The 21,908-nt window shown below is 40.9% G+C and overlaps 1 protein-coding gene and 1 pseudogene across 1 annotated transcript; both read left to right on the top strand.

Annotated features, from left to right (window-relative positions):
• The first annotated feature begins 791 nt into the window (after positions 1-791).
• Positions 792-4,949, top strand: LOC131236258 (probable LRR receptor-like serine/threonine-protein kinase At3g47570; annotated as a pseudogene).
• Positions 4,950-16,947: 11,998 nt separating this feature from the next.
• Positions 16,948-21,024, top strand: LOC131236266 (probable LRR receptor-like serine/threonine-protein kinase At3g47570). Its single transcript, XM_058233389.1, has 2 exons — positions 16,948-19,732; positions 20,582-21,024. Exons 1-2 carry the CDS (start codon positions 17,056-17,058, stop codon positions 21,022-21,024), a joined length of 3,120 nt encoding a protein of 1,039 aa, XP_058089372.1. The 5' UTR covers positions 16,948-17,055.
• Positions 21,025-21,908: the final 884 nt, after the last annotated feature.

Raw genomic sequence — 21,908 nt, 5'->3', positions numbered from 1 at the left:
TGTTTTTTGTTGCTTGGCCCGGCCTCGCTCTAGTTTTCTTTTGTTTTCCTTTACAATAGACCCCCTCAGGTCCTTTTTGTCCTGTCGGGTCTGAATGTCCCCTTGTAAACCTCTCTTGATGGATGAAATACTAGTTTTTTTAAAATAAAAAAATTGTTTCCTATGGCATGGTACATTTTAACATTTGATATGCTTTGCCCTAAAATTATATGGTAAAATGGATGGACGGAGCAGATAAAACACATAAATCATGGTAGACCTCAAAAAGTTTACATAGTACGCTGACTCATTTTTCCGTCTGAACCCAGCAATGAGGCATCCAAAGCTTAAGTGACCACCCGTCGAAAGTGGGAAGAGTAATTCATACTGTTGGAAGCTTCTTATGTCCCACCGTGATGTTTATTTACCATTTAATCTGTTCCTAACGTCACATAAACCTGGATGAAGGGTAAAAAACAAATATCACATTGATCCAAAACTCTAAAAAGTTTTCAATGGTTAACATTCAGTCCCCACTGCTCTCTACGGTGTGGTCCAATTGAGATTAAGATTGGTTTATGTTTCAGTCTTCAGCCCTAAAACGATTTCTCAAAATGGACGGACGGTTTTGATATAACATATATACATGATAGGACCCACGGAACCTAGGGACGTCAACACACTAGCATGCAATCCGCTTCCATTTCCCGTCATATTTATGAGCTACAATAGCTACAAATATTGTCGGTGAGTACAACTCTTCACTACATTCCTGCTTTTTCTTCTTCATCATCCCATCTCCTTTGCACATAATGGAATTCCCACGTTCCAATCTCAGGGTATTATGGTCATTTATCCTCTTCCATCTAATCCTTCTCTCCTCCATCAACCCCTGCTTACCCTCTGTATTTACATTGAAAAATGAGACAGATCGACTCGCATTGCTCGCATTTAAAGCTGGTATTTCCGAAGATCCTCTCAGAATCTTGAGTTCATGGAACGATTCTTTCCGTTTCTGCAAATGGGAGGGAGTCACCTGCAGTCGCCGCCATCATCAAAGGGTCACGAGCTTGAGCCTCACGGACCACAGCTTGGTGGGCCACGTATCACCTCACATTGGAAATCTCTCTTTCCTGAGAAGAATCGACCTCTCCAACAACAAATTCCGAGGCCAAATCCCTCAAGAAATAGATCGTCTATTCCGGTTGCAGCATCTCAATCTGTCCGTAAATTCACTGCAAGGAGAAATTCCATCCAATCTGAGCCACTGCTCAGAACTCATAACCATTAGCATCAGGCAGAATCAGCTGGTAGGAGAACTTCCTGCCGATCTTGGCTCTTTGTCAAAGCTCATTTCTCTTAACGTCCGCATCAACAATCTCAGTGGAAGCATCCCACCTTCGTTGGGGAACCTTTCGTCTCTCACGACTCTTTATCTTACATCTAACAATTTTGAAGGGCAAATTCCAAACCAGCTTGGTCAATTGGCAGGCATTATCACTTTTCAAATAGCTGGAAATCAGTTATCAGGTACGATTCCACCATCGATTTATAATCTCTCATCCATCCAAGAATTTGGCGTGGCATCTAACCAGCTACATGGAAGCATTCCGCCCAACCTAGGCCTATTGTTTCCACACCTGCGTGGGATTCTTGTTGGTAGAAACCAATTCACTGGAACGCTGCCAAATTCATTGTCCAATGCTTCAAGCCTCGAAGTTGTTGATTTTAGCAACAACAGTTTTAGTGGACATGTGCCTTTGAATCTAGGAAGTCTTTCACGTCTCCACCGTTTCAATATCGAGAGAAATCAGCTTGGAAGCAGGGAAGGTGATGACCTGAGCTTCCTTGCTTCACTGACCAACTGCACCAATTTAGAAGTCATATCTACTTTTTTAAATAATCTCTCTGGTGAGTTGCCCGGCTCCATTGCTAATCTCTCGACACAGCTAAAGATTCTGAATTTAGGAGGAAACAAGTTATTTGGAATCATTCCCAAGGAAATCGACAATCTCATCAACTTGTATGTTCTGAATCTGGGAGGGAATTCCATGAAGGGTACCCTTCCAGATGATATTGGGAAGCTTAACAAGTTGCAAGCCTTGAGTTTCAATCGAAATAAATTTTCAGGGCAAATCCCACCTTCAATTGGCAACATCACTCGATTGAGCTATCTTGAGTTGGATGGAAATGATTTCCATGGAAGCATACCATCTAGTTTTGGAAATTGGGGATTTATGGAAGAATTTTTTATTTCTGAAAATAAACTCAATGGTACCATACTCAAACAAGTCAGTGCAGCTCAAATCAACCTGTCTCGTAATTCATTCACTGGGTCTCTCCTGCTGGAAGTTGATAACTTGGAAAATATTCGGGAAATGGACGTCTCAGAGAACAAACTATCAGGTGAAATTCCAGATACATTGGGAAAATGTCAAAGCATGGAGTTGCTTTATATGCATGGCAACTTGTTTCAAGGAACCATTCCAGAGTCTCTAAAGAATTTAAAAGGTATCAAAGAGCTAGATCTTTCGGCCAATAACTTGTCTGGGCAGATTCCAAAGTATTTCGAAGAATTTCATTTCTTACAGTATTTGAATTTGTCATTCAATAATTTCGAGGGTGAAGTGCCAAAAAGAGGAATCTTTAGAAATGCCAGCGCAATTTCAGTTGTCGGAAACAGCAAACTCTGTGGAGGTATACCAGAACTACAATTGCCGGGGTGCCTTAAACAAGCTTCCAAGAAACGAGGAAAACCTCTTGCTACCAGAGTAAAAGTCACAGTTATTACTGTGGTTTCATCTTCAATTCTCTTGTCATGTATCATTGGAGCACTTTATTGGAGAAGAAATTCTCCGAAGAAAGCTTCTTCTCCATCTTCCACAGAGAATCAGTGGTTACAAATTTCTTATGCAGATCTCCTTCAAGGGACAGATGGGTTTTTTCAGCTAATTTAATTGGTGTGGGAAGTTTTGGTTCTGTATATAAAGGAATTCTAGAATGCTTTGAAACACTTGTTGCAGTGAAGGTACTCAACCTCCTGCAACAAGGAGCTTTTAAGAGTTTTGTAGCCGAATGCGAAGCATTAAGAAACATCCGACATCGAAATCTTGTCAAGATTTTAACAGTTTGCTCGAGCATTGATTTTAATGGAAATGATTTCAAAGCTCTGGTGTTTGAGTACATGCCTAATGGTAGTCTGGAGAAGTGGTTGCATCCAAATGTAGATGAACAACCTCAGCTGAGGAGTTTGAATCTTACACAAAGGCTAAATATAGCCATTGATGTGGCTTCAGCATTAGATTATCTTCATCATCATTCGAAAACACCAATCGTTCATCGCGACCTAAAACCAGGCAATGTTCTTCTTGATGATGATATGGTTGCCCATGTGGGTGACTTTGGGTTAGCGAGGTTCCTCTCCGAAGCTGCAGAAAGTTGCTCTCAAAATCAAACTAGCACATTTGGGATTAAGGGATCGATTGGGTACATACCTCCAGGTAAATTTTTTAGTCCATTTTTTTCATTTCTAATCATTTATCTTGCAAATGATTGGTAGTTTGCATTTGTTTATATTGTGGTGAAGCTTCTAAAGAATGATATGCATGAAAATAATCTAATCAATGGATATGTCTATACACAGTAGTACATTCTCCATGCATATATACGACTAAAAGCAATAATAACAGAATTAAACTCTTAATAGGGAAGAAAGCCAAAAAGATGGAAGAATCTGACAAATGTGATTTAGTTTAGTGATGATGAGCTACGGTCAGTTACAAATTGAAAGGATGGATTTCTCTCTTGGGACCAAGTGGTCCCACTCATGATCAACAAAATAGAAGGAATACTTTCGTGAATGGCCGCAATCATCCGATCAAGATGATTTGATGGGCATCAACAATTCATGGTAGACAGTCTTATTAAATGTTGGCTAGATTGGGCCCCACATGGATTCACACTGTAGTAAGGTACAGAGAATTGTTGCTTAGATTATTTCTCTAGCATGATACGATATATGAGAGAGAGAGAGAGAGAGAGAGAGAGAGAGAGAGAGAGAGAGAGAGAGAAGAAACATACTGGATTCTTGTTCAATTTATAGGATATTTTTTAGGAGTATTTGTTAAGATTGATTACACACTCATAGTGCAGAGATTAAAAATAAATGTTAAGCCAAATTTCTTGTTTTCAGAAATGCTAAATTTTGGGAAAGGCATAAATGTTAATTAATTAAATGAAATAATTCCCTTTCTCCCTCTCAATCTCTAACCACTATTTTTATCTTTCTTTAAATAGTTGCCTAATATTCAAATATGTGACATTTGTAAATCGTAGAGTATGGGATGGGCGGTAAGGCATTCACATATGGAGATGTATATAGTTATGGGATCCTTCTACTTGAGATGATCACCGGAAAGCGGCCAACTGATGACATGTTTAAGGACAATCAGAGCCTTCATCACTTTGCAAAGTCGGCTTTTCCTGAACAAGTAATGGAGATCGTGGATCCAAGACTTCTCTTAGAAGATGCTGAAGCATTTCAAGACAGTGAAAATCATAACAATTTGAGAAATAAAATGCATGATTGCTTGGTTGCATTGGTCAGAATAGGTGTATCGTGTTCTGCAGCATGGCCAGGGGAATGAATGGAGATGAGAGACATTGCCATGGAAATGCATGCTATTAGAGACTCATATCTTGAGGTTGGGATTCAGTGACAGAGACAAAATAGGCCCCTACTGTTAGGTGAATGTTCATCTTACCTCAGTAACTGGTAAGATTAGATTAGTAGTTAGATTGAAGAAGATTCCAACATAAAATAAAACTGCTTGATATTTTTCTAAATAGATCTAGATATATATTATTCTAGTGTTGAATATATGGGGAAGATTTTTGTTTCTTTTCTTTTATCTCATTTCAGACGGAAGGAGATTGTATTATAAATATCATAATACAATCTTATTAAGTTACAGTTAGAATCATGTGAATTGTTGTTGTCATTGTCAGGAGAGAATAAAAGGACCGAGGTGTTATATGCAATGGGCATATGACCACTGATTAGATGAACATGATTGTTCAATGGTGATTTGGTCCATCACCCATCCACTGAATTGAAGGGCCAGCAGGATAGAGGATCCATAAATGTAGGGCCTACCTTGATGTATGTGATTTATATCCAGACTGAAGATCCATTTTGCCAGCTCAATGTTTTTTCTTACTTTTTTTTCTGCATGAGCTAAAAAATGAAGCAGATCTAAATCTCAGGTGGACCACACCTCAGGAAACTATGGTGATTGAATGCCTGACATTAAAAACTTCAAGCAGCCCACCTTAACGTTTAATTCCCATCCAATCGGTTGATAATGTCACACAGACCTGGATGAAAGGAAAACAAAGATATCAGCTTGATCTAGAACTTTTATGGTCACCAAGAATTATCCCTTCATTAATCACCCTGTTTCCTGTGGTGTGATCCAACTGAGATTTGGATTTGCTTTAATTTTGGGCCTATACCATAAAATGAGCTAGAAAAATGGATAGACGGCATGGATATGAAACACATACCGCAAATCCGTACTGTGTGCTACACCATGCAATCCGTGTCCCTTCATCACACGTCTGATCTAACAAGTCATAGTTAAAAACTCAACGTCAAAAACCTCAGGTCGGGTCGAGAAATATTTTATAAAGAAGATCATCCAGCGGCACATCCCAAGTTGTATGATCCTAGCCCTTTATCAAGTGCCCCACGTGTGGGCGCTGGTACGAAATCAGGTTGGCATGTTTTATATACAAAAGAAATGATGGGGTCAAAAAAGATTTATAAAAATAAAAAATGAGCCCCCGCATTGTAGCTATGACAGGCAGATCCCACTGTTTATTTGGGCCACACCTAATGAAAGTGAGAAGATTAAACCTTTGATCGATGATCATCAGCTCAATGTAAATTTCTTGTCATGGACCATCACGCAGTTCCATCCATCCGATCAACTCAAGAGAAGGAACTTGGATGGGCTGTTGCTAACTCTAGGTTGTACATCTCATCAGGCAGGTCCACTTTAGAGAAGGTGGGCCAGACATGGATGAAAGAGATGGATATTGAAAGAAATTCGACCAACAGACCATATCAACGTACATTTGTTGGCTTCCTGATACATCCATGCAGTGTCGCTGAAAATTCCTTGCCTGATTAGTATATGGTTGGGCTAAGCCCAAGAATGCAGCTCCAATAATGAACGGGAAGCCCAGACCCAGGGCATTGATAGTGCTCCAGGGACTTTTCATGATAGAGAAACCTTGTATATGAACTTACCCAATGGATTTGAACCCATAACTCAATGGCATTGATAGCCTTTGTTTCAACGTTGAGGTCATGAGCTCAAATCCGGCCCATGAACCAGAGCGGGTGAACGGCCCAGACTACACATCTCCAAGTCTAGCCCTTGAGCTATGGACCTGTCTAAATGCCCAGAAAGACCCGAATTGGGCTTCAACAACCATTTTAGAACATGAGGTGAAGGTTTTGGCTATCTAACATGATAGAAATGTATCAGACTGCTGATCTTAGAATGATGGTTCAACCCGACCTTAGATTCAGAATCGGCCAGGTATTAAACCATGGGTCAAGCCCAACCCATAAACTGGCATCGCAAATGGGCTGACCTATGAACTTATGTCCATTCCCGGCATGACTTGAATCGGACTCGGACCATGGCTAGCTTACCAGATCAGGTCTGACCAAGTTCGAGTTGAGGAATTACAGCAGAGTCGTCCACACCTTAAAACCATGGTTCAAGTTCGTCCCATATGGATCCTTAACTAGGGTGGTAGACTCTCGTGAGTTCAACACCCGGTCAAGGGTTCGAGTATCCATAGGTGGTGAAAACCAACTACGGCGTGAGTGGATGGGGTGTGTGTGCGTGAGTTTTTTTTTTTTTTTTTAAATCCTAATCTCAGTCATTAATGTCAAGCAAGTCGAGCCAGGCCATGCAAACTCATCAGAGCCGCATACAGTCAACAAGCCACGAAGAAGAAGAAGAGAACGTGGATTGGCTCTGATAACCCCATCACCAGCCATCTAGCTGGTGTCAAATTTCTGTGGGCCCCACCATGATGTATGTGGTCCATTTTTTTCAACTTATTTTAGGGCCCGAGCCCAAAAAATTGAGGCAGAAACAAAGCTCAAGTGTACCACACCACAGGAAACAGAGGGGATTGAACAATTATAGTTGAAAACTTCTGGTGGGCCACAAAAGTTTTAGATCAAGCTGATATTTGTGTTTTCCCTTCATCCAAGTCTGTGTGACCTCATGAACTGGTTGGATGACAACTAAACATCGCTGTGGACCGTATAAAGGTTTCAATGGTGGACATCATTCTAACCACTGTTTCCTGTTTGTTGGTCCACTTGAGCTTTGTATCTGGCTTGTTTTGGGCCGGGTTCATGTAACTGAAAAATGAATGGACGGATGGCATGGATAAAACACATATATCATGGTGGGGCTCAACACCAGTATAGCTGGCTGGTGTGGGGATCACCAGCCAAACACCCTCCCAAAATCAACCCAAACCAAATCCAAAGCGGAGTGGGCCAATTTTCGATTCAGCCTCTTCCTCATGAGTTAAAAATTCCACGGGCATTCTGTCTTCCGACAGTGGAAATAGGAGAGGCCTGAAAGAGGAAGAAGAAAGATGGTGAGCAACAGCAGCAACTCATCTCCCAAACCGAACCCTAAAAAAGTGAATCTGATGGATTCTCATTTCATCATCTCATCTGAAGGAGTACGTCTCGACAGGAAGCAGATTGCGTGACTAGTTGTGTGGCAAAGCTCAAATGGACCACACCACATAAATCAATGGGGATAAGGACGCTCACCATTGAAAATTAACTTCCTAAAGCCTAGATGATATATTTTTGCTATCTAACATGTTCACAAGGATATATCGGTAGAGCTGAAGAAGAAACATAAATATCATATTGATACAAAATTTCTATGATCACGAATAAGTTTTTAATAATAGGCATTCAGTCCCAACTATTTTTTATTTTTTTTGGTGTGGTTTATTTGCGCTTTGAATCTGCCTCTTTTTTAGCCTGTATTCTAAAATGATCTCTCAAAGTGGATGAACGGTGGTGAGGCACACAACTTTGCCACGTCAACACTTCACCGAGGACACAATCCGTATTGGTATCAACACGGTTTCCATCACAAAAACCTGCTTACGGTCAAGCTATTGTTGAATGAGGAGATTGTGGGAGAGAAGGTCACAATCCGTGTTGGTATCAACACGGTTTCCATCACAAAAAGCTTACGTGTCAAGCTATTGTTGAATGAGGAGATTGTGGGAGAGTCTACCTTCTTGACACGGTTTGCATCGCTGAGAGCTCAAGTATCAAGCAATGGTTGAATATAGAGATTGTAGGCCCCACGTGAAAGCCCCATGCGCCAAACGCATATACCTCCGTATCTTTCATTTTTCTTTAATTTGATTTCTATATATTTAAATGGAGGTAGTGTTGTCTAGTCGGACGTTATATTATCATATTACTCATCTAATGTTGAGCGTGAATCACGTGAGGCAAGGAAAGTTATGCTAGTGGACGGGGATGGCCTGGGAAGGCAGCACATGAACTTAGGTAGGGTTGGCATAATTTCTGTGATAGATCCATCCTGTCCATCCGTTTTAACAGTTTATTTTAAGGAAGTGAGACCAAAAATGAAGGGATCTAAAACTTGAGAATGCCACATGAGAGGAGACAGCCGAAAAGAAATGCCTACCATTGAAACTTTCTTCAGTTCACCTTAATGTTCATATGCCATCCAAACTGTTTATATGTTTTTTTTTTCATTTATTTATATAACCTCGTAACCTTCTATAAGGCAATCCCCAATTGAGATGAACTGAAAAGAAGGAAAAGTTGGTACAAAACTTCTATGGCATTAATGCGTTATGAATGTTCCAACGTTGGTCTTTAAATCCTTGCTGTTTCCACTCCATTGGCCTCTCCGGGGTTCTGACCGACCTCATTCTTCATTTCATGTCTTAAAATGAGCCGGAAAAACAGATGAACGGAGTGGATTTATAACCATCGTTATTATAGGAAGGCATTCTGCGTCATACCTGTGGTCTTACTATCAGTTATTTTATTTTTTATTTTAAAAAAAATTAATTTAATTTTTTATTTTAATTTTTGTTTTAATTATTTTTTTAATCCACCGACTGTAATCACATGAGAAAAGAACCATGCCAGGAATAAAGGGAAGTCTCCTTTATTTTTTTTTATTCAATCCCATATAGGAAAGGAACGATATGATAAATAAAAAGTGAAGTCATTGGTCAAACAATACTTTTAAAAAGACTTATTATTTTAGTAATCGGGTAAAAGGATGGCTACCTAGTGAGAGTCGTTGCAAAGCTAGACCCAGCGCTATCCCACCTTACGTTTGGTAGAAATTGATGGTTGAAGTTGGTGTTGGGATATGGAGTTTGAAAAACTATTTAAATAAAATAAATTAAAATTAAAATAAGAAAATAAAAAACTTATCGATTTATAGAAGTCGAAGCGTGACATGAGTTACTCGGCTTGAAATCGAATTTGTTCCCCTTGGACAGTGTCCCAAGTGCAACAGGTTTCCAGAGTAATCGACCTCCAGGATACAACGACTATGACCCGGTCCCAGCGGTGCACTCACTGTACACGGGCTCGAACCACTTTGTAATCTTAACCCGAACTAGAAAACACTTAATCCGTAGTTTTAATATAAAAAAAACTCTTTTCTTACTTTTTTTAAAACAGATGAGAGAAAGTCTATTTATAGGCTTTGTGAAGACACCCTTTCACAAAGGGTTGTGACTATTGGGTTTAAATCCAAATGGTGCGACCTTTAGGCTTCAAAAGATACAATTTTTTAAAACAAAAATTAAAAAAATATAACCTTTCAATGAAAAGACACATCCGTAGGGCACATGCGCACCTATGGCCATAGCCATGGTTTGTCCCAGTGGGTGAAAAGACACATCCGTAAGGCACATGCGCACCTATGGCCACAACCATGGTTCGTCCTAATGGATATTTTGAAACACTAAATTATTTTAAAATAATTTAAAATATAACAGTTGGTTCATTCAAACTTCGTACCTCCTTAGGCCTTCATAAGTACCTCACTTCTCAACCCGGTAATGGAGTTTTTTTTTTTTCCGATAACGGAGTTGTATTCATCCTTATTGTCACCATTTCTTGTGGGAACCAATGGAAGTAAATCATGTGTTAGTGTGGTGTATTTAAAGATCCACATAGATATATAGAGAGGATTGTGTAGACAATACAGATGGAATGCATTAGATGGGGTTATAATGTTGTAAGCGGCCAATGAAAGAGTGATGATATAAAAGCAGTTATAAAACAGGTAGTAAGAGTACGAGCAAAGTAGTTCACGAAGTATTGAATGGTTATGGCAACTGTCGAAACGTGGGAAAAATATAGATGGTGACGCAAGGAAGGACGTGAGGTTGAGCACCATCTTCCTCAAGAGGATAACTATTCCGAATCCATAGAACTTCTCTGGACTCCTCACAGAGACTTCTCGAATCCATAAGGAAAGAAAGCAAGAAAATATAAATAAATTGTTACTTATGTGAGGTAAGCCCCGTATCCTAGATCGTACCATCCCATAGGCTTCCACGGTCTTCCCGGTCGAATTCCGGCAACCTTCGACCCTTAACCGGTATTTGCGCGCGACCCTGATTCTCATGCCGTCAACCCGAGTCGACTTAACCCAGGACTTATTCCTTAGCGACCGCATCGTCGCCGCGGTTCCGATGCCGCGACTTGCGCGCCGAGGCGATACCGTGGTTGGGAGATGTGGGCCAGCATTCGGCGTGAGGAAAACGCCGCGGGTGCAAATTCCGAAGGAATCTCTACAAGGTGTTACATCAATCAATCAATCACATCAATCCCATCATGTCAAGTACACATCACCTTTCACCTTTTCCCAAGCAAGCCCCAAAGTCAAAAAGTTCTTACATAAGCCTTACCTTCTCTTACAATTTTTGCCAAAAAAGTTAAAAAGAGTCTCTTACACCCATCACTACCCCATCCATCACCCATCACTCCCCCTCTCTCTCTCCCTTTACAAGTCTCTCTCATTTTCAAACTCTCTCATAAGCAAGAAAAATCCCATACGTATGAGCCTCTCCCCATATCTCCCAAGCTACATGTGTGGCCCACCTTTCCATCCCTAGATCTCCTATCCTAGCCATCCATTTCTCATCTTCCTCCATCAAAGAAAAGCACAAGGAGCTAAGGAAGCCAAGGGAGTAAGAAGATCAAGCGGTGGGTGTTTTGGTAGGGTAGATTTTAATGTTTTTAAGATGGGCCAAATGAGGCCAACCGATCAATGGCTTGGATCTCACTTGGGACCCTAAGATGTGGCCGATGGCCCACTTGGATCATCATGATGTTTATTTTCTTGCATACTTAGGGTCATCTAGACCTTCTATTTTAGTGGAGAAGGGATCTCCACCGTTGGATTTCAATTTCATGGACCCACATGTAATGGGACTCACTTGATGTATGATTTAGTGCAAGGGAGGGCCCATAGTGCTGGGGTCCCTCCATCTCACGGGTCTCACTCTCTATCTCTCTCCCTTTTATTTTATTATTATTATTATTTTTGTTGTTATGATAATGAGGTTGTGTGGCCCACTTGAATGGACCCCACCACAAGGTATGCATCCCATCCAAATCACCTACAAGTGGGGCCCACTTTGCATGTATTGTACCCACACCATCCATCAGTGGTGGCCCACATGAGCAGGCCCACCTTGCACGGCCAACAGTCCAGCGTCCACGGACGCTGGACGTTTTGCTGGAAAATGCAAATATTAGCTTGGTTTCAAGCCAATGGGAGTGGTCCACTTGTGTAGGCCCCATCTTGATGTATGTTTTCGATCCATACCATCCATTCCTTTCCCAAGCCCTTTTTAGGCGTTGAGCCGAAAGATAGGACCAATCAGACCTTCGGACGGGCCATACCATAGCAAATGGTAGTTTTCACCATTGAGACCTTCCCTGATATTGTTATACACTGAAATATGCCCAATATTGGGCTTGTTTTGCTTGCCTTGAGCCAAGGAGGACCATTGGACGGAGTGAATTTTCAAACGTGGGTCCCACCTGTGAAAAACCACGAAAACACTTGAAATCAATAAATAAATAAATAAAATAATTAACACAGCAGTAGCAGCTGCTGTGTCAGAGAGCAGCAGGCGCTGCCTGCGCACTGCGTCCGGGCGGACGGACGTACGTACAGCCACCCACGGCTGTAGCCGTGGGCCCCACCTTGATGCTTATCTGTCATCTACCCGTCCATCGGGTGGGCCACCCCCTGACGTGGGCCCACTCCAAAAATCATCTTGATCCAAGACTCAGGTGGCCCACATCATTGGAAACAGTGGGATTGAACCTTTACCTTTGAAACCCTTTTTGGGCCCACAGAAGTTTTGGATCAGGGTGGAATTTGTGTTCACCCTTCATTTAGGCCTACATGGCCTTATCAACGGGTTGGATGGAATATAAACATTATGGTGGGCCCCACATGGAGCCCACAGTGATGTAAGTGTTTTATTTCCACCGTCCGCTTGGACGGTGGAACCCACTGTGATGTTTGTATTTTACCCCATCGTCCTGGACGGTGGGTGTGTGCGTGCGTGCGTGTGTGGGTGTGTACGTGCGTGCGTGTGTGTATATATATATATATACATATATAATATTATATTATATATAATTTTGTATGTATTATATATATAAATTATATATTATATTGTATCTAATACACTGGTGATGGGAGGCCCATCTCAGCTTACTTCTGGCCCATGGTTGAGGCCTACTTTGATTTATATGTAAGGCCCATGGGTCGAAGCCCATTTGATGTATTAGGAGCCCATGGGTTAAGGCCCATTAAAATGTATTGGGGCCTATGGGTTGAGGCCCATTTGATGCACGTATGGCGCCCAATTGGCGAGGCCCATTTGATACATATAAGGCCCATGTGAGTAGGCCCATTTGATGCACTCTAAGGCCCACGGGTTATAGCCCATTGCAATGTACATAAGGCCCATTGGTGCGGCCCATTGATGTGGCCCACTTAATGAATATAAGGCCCATGTGATTTGGCCCATTTGATGTATTTAAGGCCCAATGGGATGTACCTAAGGTCCATTGCAATGTGTGATCCCAACATGATTTATTTAATGATGTTTACGACGGGCTGTACCTTAGGAACAATGGCGGTTTGACGTCCCCATTGCAAGTATAGTGTTGGTTAAATGTCCGCATTATGACTTCCCCTAGGGCCCACGCGTGTGATGTGTAGGCCGTCTAGGCCCATCTTCGTTATGAATATCATCCATCCTATATAACATGTTTAGTTCCATGATTCATGATCATATGCATCATACGTATGCTTGATATGAGAAATGACTGATCATAGCATATGCCTTTGGGCAGATTGTTTAGGGGCTCCCGTACAGGGGGTGTTGCCCTACATGAGCGCACGATACGCGCAGGATTGCTGCATGACTGGATAGTGTGATTCATGCATTCGCATTGTGTGATATGGTTACTGTACGCCCTAGCGACATCAGGGCCGTAGCCTCCACAGACGTATCGTGGTTGGCAGGATTGGATACCGAAAATACTGTTCTACATGGGGTGCGATAGATATCCCTGGGTGAAAGTCCCTAAACCCTTATGGTACCAAGAGGTTGCTCCAACGTCTAAACCGAGTGGGTGCATGAGCGCTGAATACCGATTACCAGACGGTTGCGCTTTCCACTGTGTCATGGTCGGTTGGAAGGGGGTGCGGCCTTACCCGCCCGAGAGTAGGGAGCAATGCTAGGCTGAGTCTAACTAGCTCGAGGAATGGGTCCGCTATTGACGAGCCGAGCCTGATATTGGCAGGCGGATAGTGAGGTCTTTTCCACTCGCCTTATTGCGCGCGATGGGGCGGCAATCTGGCTTGGAGTGTACTAGATCCCGGTGATATCCCAGATTTTTGAGCTGTATTGATGTGGACTTAGATGAGGATTTGTATACTTGAGTTGCATTTCGCATTGCATGGCCTTGGTAGGGCCGACATCATTCATGCTTTGCACCGTATGGTCTTGGTATGGCTATGGTATTCTTGGCATTCATCAGCATATTCCGCATTACTCTGATACTGCATAACTGCATTACCACCTTAAGCATACACTTTCACCACCCTCTAAGCTTTCTATAAGCTTATGCACGACCATTGCGTGCAGGTGACGTTGGATAGCAGCAACGCTGAGGCTTGGACGCGTGGCTGATCATTTTGGAGTTTTTGTTTATCATCATTGTATTTCCCTTTATGCTCATTGTACTTGTAAAGTTTTTTATCATAGTGGAAATGTGATGGAGTTTTTGGGTTGTTGTTTGTGGGTTATGTCTTTGGTTATGCTTATTACTAATCAAACTGATGTTGAAAATCCTCTTTATAGCATCCCAGGATCGGAACCTTGCGAATGGGCGCTGGGAGCCGAGAATGGGGTTCTACGGAGGCTGTCGGCACCGGATTCGATGATCGGGAATTTTGTGAGCCCGGTTTCTGAGTTTGGGGCGTGACAGCCTAATTTCCCAGCGTAGGAACTTGGCAAGCAATCTGTGTCGTACCTGTGGTCTTATTATCAGTCAATCTCTTCTTCTTCTTCTTCTTCTTCTTCTTCTTCTTCTTCTTCTTCTTTTTTTTGCTTTTTAACCAACCGACATGAATCACACTAGAAAAGAATGATACCATGAATAAAGGAAAAGATTGATATGATAAATAAGAAGTAAAGTCAGTTGTCAAAATGTACTTTTGAAGACTTATTATTTTAGTATTCAGATAAAAGTCTGGCTATCTAGTGGGAGTAGCTGCACAGCTAGACACAATGCTATCCCTCCTGACATTTGGTAGAAATTGATGGTTGAAATTGGCTCATGCTACCTCCTTCGGCCTTCATAGGCACCTCACTTCTCAACCCGGTAACAGAGTTATATTCATACCTGTTGTAACCATTTCTTGTGGAAACCAATTAAAGTAAATTATGTGTTCGCATGGTGTATTTAAAAATCCATAGAGATATACAGACAGGATCGTGTTGACAGCACAACTGGAATACATTAGACGGTTATAATGTTGTAAGCGGCTTATGAAGGAGTGATGACATAAAAGCAATTATAAAACATGGGGCAAGAGTACGAGTAGAGTAGTTCACGAAGTATTGAACGGTTATGGCAACCGTCGAAACATGAGAAGAATCTAGATGCTCAAGGTAAAGCTTAAACTAGAAAAGGAATGCAAAAGGAAGATTTCATCTCATATTAACTCAATCAAACCTAAACATCATCCTTCAATTATCCTTTTTATATTCCATAGTGCAAGTTGCTTTAACTTTCCTGCCAAATCAAATTACATTTCTTAGTGTAATCCTTTACTTTCTACTTGTTGTTTACATTTTGTAGCGTAATCCGTAGCGTTAATTAATAAGCTGGTAATCATATTTATGATTTGAATCCAAGCTCACACACTGGATTCAATCTTGCGTTAAGAGAAGTGTTCCATAGCTGTCTTTAGAGACCGGCTGTAAGAATCTCTTTCTCATTTCTATTTTATCCATGTCGAAAAATTTATAGAGATTCACCGTCAGATAATGAATCTTACTATATAAATATTACCTAATCTTATTTACACATCGAGCAAGTGATTGAATAAATGACCAATCTTGTTAATTATATCTCAGTTATATACTACGTTCAAGTATACAGCGTGAATCACAAGAATTCCAACACAAGTAACATAATAAGATATGAAGATCCTTATTCGTGCCCAAGTGGCAGACTCTCAAGAGTGCCATGGGTTTGGGTACCCATTTAGGTGAAATCAACTGGTGTGAGTGTGTGCGTTTGTGTGCGTGTGTAAATAAATAAATAAATAAATAAGCCTGTGTATCATAGGGAATATTGTAGAGTTTTTCTTAAACCACTAAATTCATTTTATGTGGCCCAATGAGAGATATGGGCGACACGATGGATCCCACACACAAATGAAAGGTTTTAAAGATTAGTGTCCCCTTCCCAACTTTTGCTTGTTTGTCCTGCATGAGTTTAAGATGGGCCTGATTTTTGGGATCAGGGACAAACCCTTGGCTGGATTTTATGAACATGTATAGTCCTACCCTCCACTCCAACACATGGTCAGGCCTTCCTTATGCGTGCGAGATTCACACTACCATTTTTTTATGCAATAATAGAGGTGGACGGGTCATTGCACAGCATAATAATAATAATAATAATAATAGAGCCACGTAATGATGTGATCTTCTTTTGTTACTATCTCCGCAGCTCATCAACGGTTGAGAAGTGGACCCTTGTCTGTAAATATGGAGGATCTGCTCCATACGTGGGTCCTTCTCTCATCGTCACTATAGCCTAACTAGTCGATTATTGTCTAAAGGGTATGTGTGTGTGTGTGTGTATATATATATATATATTTCGTTCTTCATTGTTCTCTTCCATACACTTTTTATGGTTAGACGAGGAGACAGGGAGAGTTTACGTTCTCCACATAACACGGTTTCCAACCGCAGATAGCCTATTCACGATGCCAGTTGACTACCGGACGGTGCTCTGTAGCCCAACTGATGTTTGCGTTTTATCTACACCGTTCATCCATTTTATCAGCTCATTTTTTTAATGAACCCAAAAATGAGGCGATCCAAATCTCAGGTGGACTACACCACAAGAAACAGTGGTGATTGAGTTGTGGGGCCTACGCACCGACCATCAGCCATTGGCTGGTGGCAGGGGAGTAGCCAAACTCTTTCCGTGTAATCATGCCAGTACAGATGACGTGGACCAATTAAAATTGAGACCACGAAAAATCGCTGTGCGCATGAAATAGATGATCCGCACTCCTGAAGATCCGGACTCGGCTATAAATAGGGTAAGTGAAAACAGTTGATCACTGCATTTGTGTTTTCTTCTACTTCATCTTCCCATCTCCAATACAGATAATGGAGAATCTCAGGGTATTTTGGTCATTCATCCTCTTCCATGCAGTCCTTCTCTCGTCCATCAACTCCTGCTCACCCTCCGTATTTACATTGAAAAATGAGACGGATCGACTCGCATTGCTCGCATTCAAATATGGTATTTCCAAAGATCCTCTCGGAATCTTGAGTTCATGGAACGATTCTCTCCATTTCTGTCAATGGACGGGAGTCAAGTGCAGTCGCCGTCATCATCAGAGGGTCACGAGCTTGAACCTCACAGACCACAGCTTGGTGGGCCATTTATCACCTCACATAGGAAATCTCTCTTTCCTGAGAAGAATCGATCTCTCCAACAACAAATTCCAAGGCCAAATCCCTCAAGAAATCGACCATCTGTTCCGGTTGCAGCATCTCAATCTGTCCGTAAATTCACTGCAAGGAGAAATTCCATCCAATCTGAGCCACTGTTCAGAACTCATAACCATTAACATCATGCAGAATCAGCTGGTAGGAGAACTTCCTGCTGTTATTGGCTCTTTGTCAAAGCTCATTGCTCTTAACGTCCGCAGCAACAATCTCAGTGGAAGCATCCCACCTTCGTTGGGGAACCTTTCCTCTCTCACCACTCTTGATCTAACATATAACAATTTTGAAGGGCAAATTCCAAACCAGCTTGGTCAATTGGCAGGCATTATTTTTTTTGGATTAGGTGTAAATCAGTTATCAGGTACGATTCCACCATCGATTTATAATCTCTCATCCATCCAAGTGTTTAGCGTGACAGTTAACCGGCTACATGGAAGCATTCCCCCCAACCTAGGCCTTGCTTTTCCACACCTGCGACGGATTTCTATAGGAGGAAACCAATTCACTGGACCGATTCCAATTTCATTGTCCAATGCTTCAAGTCTCGAAGGTTTTGATATTTTAGACAGCAGTTTTAGTGGACCTGTACCTGCAAATCTAGGAAGTCTTTCATCTCTCAACCGTTTCAATATTGGGATGAATCAGCTTGGAAGCAGGGAAGGTGATGACCTGAGCTTCCTCACTTCACTGACCAACTGCACCAATTTAAAAGTCATATGTGCTTCTTTTAATAATCTCTCTGGTCAGTTGCCTGGCTCCATTGCTAATCTCTCGACACAGCTAAATATTCTGTTTTTAAGAGACAACAAGATATTTGGAGTCATTCCCAAAGGAATTGAGAATCTCGTCAGCTTGTATGCCCTGAGTCTGACAGAGAACTCCTTGAAGGGTACTCTTCCAGATGCTATTGGGAAGCTTAACAAGTTGCAAGCCTTGGGTCTCAGTCGTAATAAATTTTCTGGGCAAATCCCACCTTCGATTGGCAACATCACTCGATTAAGCATTCTCCAGTTAGATGGAAATGATTTCCATGGAAGCATACCATCCAGTTTTAGAAATTGGGGATTTATAGACGTATTTTTCATTTCTAAAAATAAACTCGATGGTACCATACTCAAACAAGTTAGCGCAGCTCAAATCAACCTGTCTCATAACTCATTCACTGGGTCTCTCCTGCTGGAAGTTGATAACTTGGAAAATATTAGGGAAATGGACATCTCAGAGAACGAACTATCAGGTGAAATTCCAGATACGTTGGGAAAGTGTCAAAGCATGGAGTTGCTTTATATGCATGGCAACTTGTTTCAAGGAACCATTCCAGAGCCTCTAAAGAATTTAAAAGGTATCAAAGAGCTAGATCTTTCGCGCAATAACTTGTCTGGGCAGATTCCAAAGTATTTCGAAGAATTTCATTTCTTACAGTATTTGAATTTGTCGTTTAATAATTTCGAGGGTGAAGTGCCCAAAGGAGGAATCTTTAGAAATGCCAGCGCAATTTCAATTGATGGAAATAGCAAACTCTGTGGAGGTATACCAGAACTACAATTGCCAGGGTGCCTTAAGCAAGCTTCTAAGAAAAGAGGAAAGCCTCTTGCTCCCAGAGTAAAAGTCACAGTCATTACTGTAGTTTTATCTTCGTTTCTCCTGTCGTGTATCATTGCAGCTCTTTATTGGAGAAGAAATTCTCAAAAGAAAGCTTCTTCTCCATATTCCACACAGAATCAGTGGTTACAAGTTTCTTATGCAGATCTCCTTCAAGCAACAGATGGGTTTTCTTCAGCTAATATAATTGGTGTGGGAAGTTTCGGTTCTGTATATGAAGGAATTCTAGAATGCTTTGAAACACTTGTTGCAGTGAAGGTACTCAACCTGCTACAGCTAGGAGCTTTTAAGGGTTTTGCAGCCGAATGTGAAGCTTTAAGAAACATCCGACATCGAAATCTTGTCAAGATCTTAACGGTTTGCTCGAGCATTGATTTTAATGGCAATGATTTCAAAGCTCTAGTGTTTGAGTACATGCCTAATGGTAATCTGGAGAAGTGGTTACATCCAAATGTCAATGAACAATGTCAATTGAGGAATTTGAATCTTACACAAAGGCTGAATATAGCCATTGATGTGGCTTTGGCATTAGATTATCTTCATCATCATTGCCAAACACCAATTGTTCATCGGGACCTAAAACCAAGCAATGTTCTTCTTGATGTTGACATGGTTGCCCATGTGGGTGACTTTGGTTTAGCAAGGTTCCTCTCTGAAGCTGCAGAAAGTTGCTCTCAAAATCAGACCAGCACATCTGGGATTAGGGGATCTATTGGGTATATTCCTCCAGGTAAGGATTTTAGTCCTTTATCTTTTTATTTTTATTCATTTATCTTGCAAAATGACTGGTAATTTCCATATATTTATATTATGGTGAAGGTTGTTAAGAATGATATGCATGAAAATGATCTAATCAATGGATATTTCTACATACATGACTGCATTCTTCATATATAGGACTAAATACAGTAATAACAGAATTAAACTCTTAATAGGGAAGAAAGCCAAAAGATGGAAGAATATTGTGACAAATGTGATTTTAATTTGGTGGTGATGAGCTACAGTCAGTTACGAATTGAAAGGATGGATTTCTCTCATGGGACCAAGTGTTCCCACTTGTCCCACATATGATGAACAAAATAGAAGGAATACCATGTTGATCATACATGACTCAAAAATAACTATGAATGTTACAATTGAGATCATGCACTTTTGTGAATGGTGGTGATTCTCCCATCAAGCTGATTTGGTGGGCATCAACAATTCATGATATACCTTCTTATCCAAGGGTAAATGATGATTAAATGTTATCTGGATTGGCCTCACATTGATTCACACTATAATTAATAAGGTACAAAGAATTGTTACTAGATTATTTCTCTAGCTGTGATAAACTGTGTGAAAACAGAGGATTCTTGTTCTATTTATAGGATATTTTCTTAGAAGTACTATTTGCTGGGACAAACCATACACTCATCAAATTCCTTATTCTCAGATATTCTAAATTTTGGGAGAGGCAGAAATGTTAATTATATGAATGAAATATTCCTTTTTTCTCCCTCTGAATATCTAACCACTATTTTTATCTTTCTTTAATTAGTTGCTTAACATTAAGATATGTGACATTTGTAAATCGTAGAGTATGGGATGGGCGGTGAGGCGTCCACACATGGAGATGTATACAGTTATGGGATCCTTCTACTTGAGATGATCACTGGAAAGCGGCCAACTGATGACATGTTTAAGGACAATCAAAGCCTTCATCACTTTGCAGAGTCGGCTTTTCCAGAACAAGTAATGGAGATCATAGATCCAAGACTTCTCTTAGAAGATGCTGAAGCTATTCAAGACAGTGAAAATCATAATAATATGAGAAATAGAATGCAGTATTGCTTGGTTTCATTGGTCAGCATTGTCGTATCCTGTTCTGCAGAATCGCCAAAGGAACGAATGAAGATGAGAGATGTTGTCATAGAAATGCATGCAATTAGAGACTTATATATGGAGGTTGGGATTCACCGACAGAGGCAAAATAGGCCCCTATTGTTACGTGAGGGTTCATCTTACCTCAGTAACTACTAATATTAGTAGTTACATTGAAAAAGATTCTGATATAAAATAAAACTGTTTGATATTTTTCTTAAGAAGTTCTAGATATATATTGTTCTGGTGTTGAATCTAGGGAAAGATGTTTTTGTTTTTGTTTTCGTTTTTTTCCTTTCCTTTCTTTAATCTTGTTTTAAGCAGAGACTTTGTCTCAAATACAATTATTAGAATGGGTAAATAAAAGGGGCAAGGTGCTTCCTTGTCTGTCATGGTTACGATGATTCTTTAGTTACTTGATGTATTCCAGATTTTGAGATTGCCCTTTGAAAGTCATGTTTGGTCTGAATTTTTAGCTTTACACATTGCATCTAAATGTTTAAATGGCACTTAAGCTTTTAATCTTTAATGAGGAGTTTTGGAGAGAGAGAGAAAGAGAGAGAGCGAGAGAGAGAGAGAGAGAGAGAGAGAGAGAGAGAGAGAGAGAAGGTGCATCGTGTTTTTTCACACTATTTTTGGGTGGGCTTCCTGATACATCGTGCAGTGTTGCCCAAAAGAGCTAGGGCTGAAAGTCCAGCGGGTTCAACCTGACCGACCCGTCACCAACCCGACATTGGGTTGGGCTTGGGCAGGATGTATAGGGTTTGGTCTCGGACTTGGGCTATACAAACTCCAACCCGATAAAACTTGGGTCGGGCTCAGGTTACCCAACCCAACATGAACCTGATTGATATATAAGCTACTTTTAAATTGTAATTGAGCGTCAATCGCTTGTATTGAAAGCACATGAAATTCCAGTGCCGTCGGGTCTCATATTGGTCCAAGTCATTTCCGATGACTCAAGCTAACAAGATAAGCCCAACTTCTCTCTCACAAATAGATTGTAGTATGCTACACAACACGACTTTTAAAAGAGTAGTTGT

Source organism: Magnolia sinica, unplaced genomic scaffold (genome assembly GCF_029962835.1).
Source record: "Magnolia sinica isolate HGM2019 unplaced genomic scaffold, MsV1 ctg348, whole genome shotgun sequence".
Classification (NCBI taxonomy): domain Eukaryota; kingdom Viridiplantae; phylum Streptophyta; class Magnoliopsida; order Magnoliales; family Magnoliaceae; genus Magnolia; species Magnolia sinica.
This window is presented reverse-complemented; position numbering and strand designations above follow the sequence as displayed.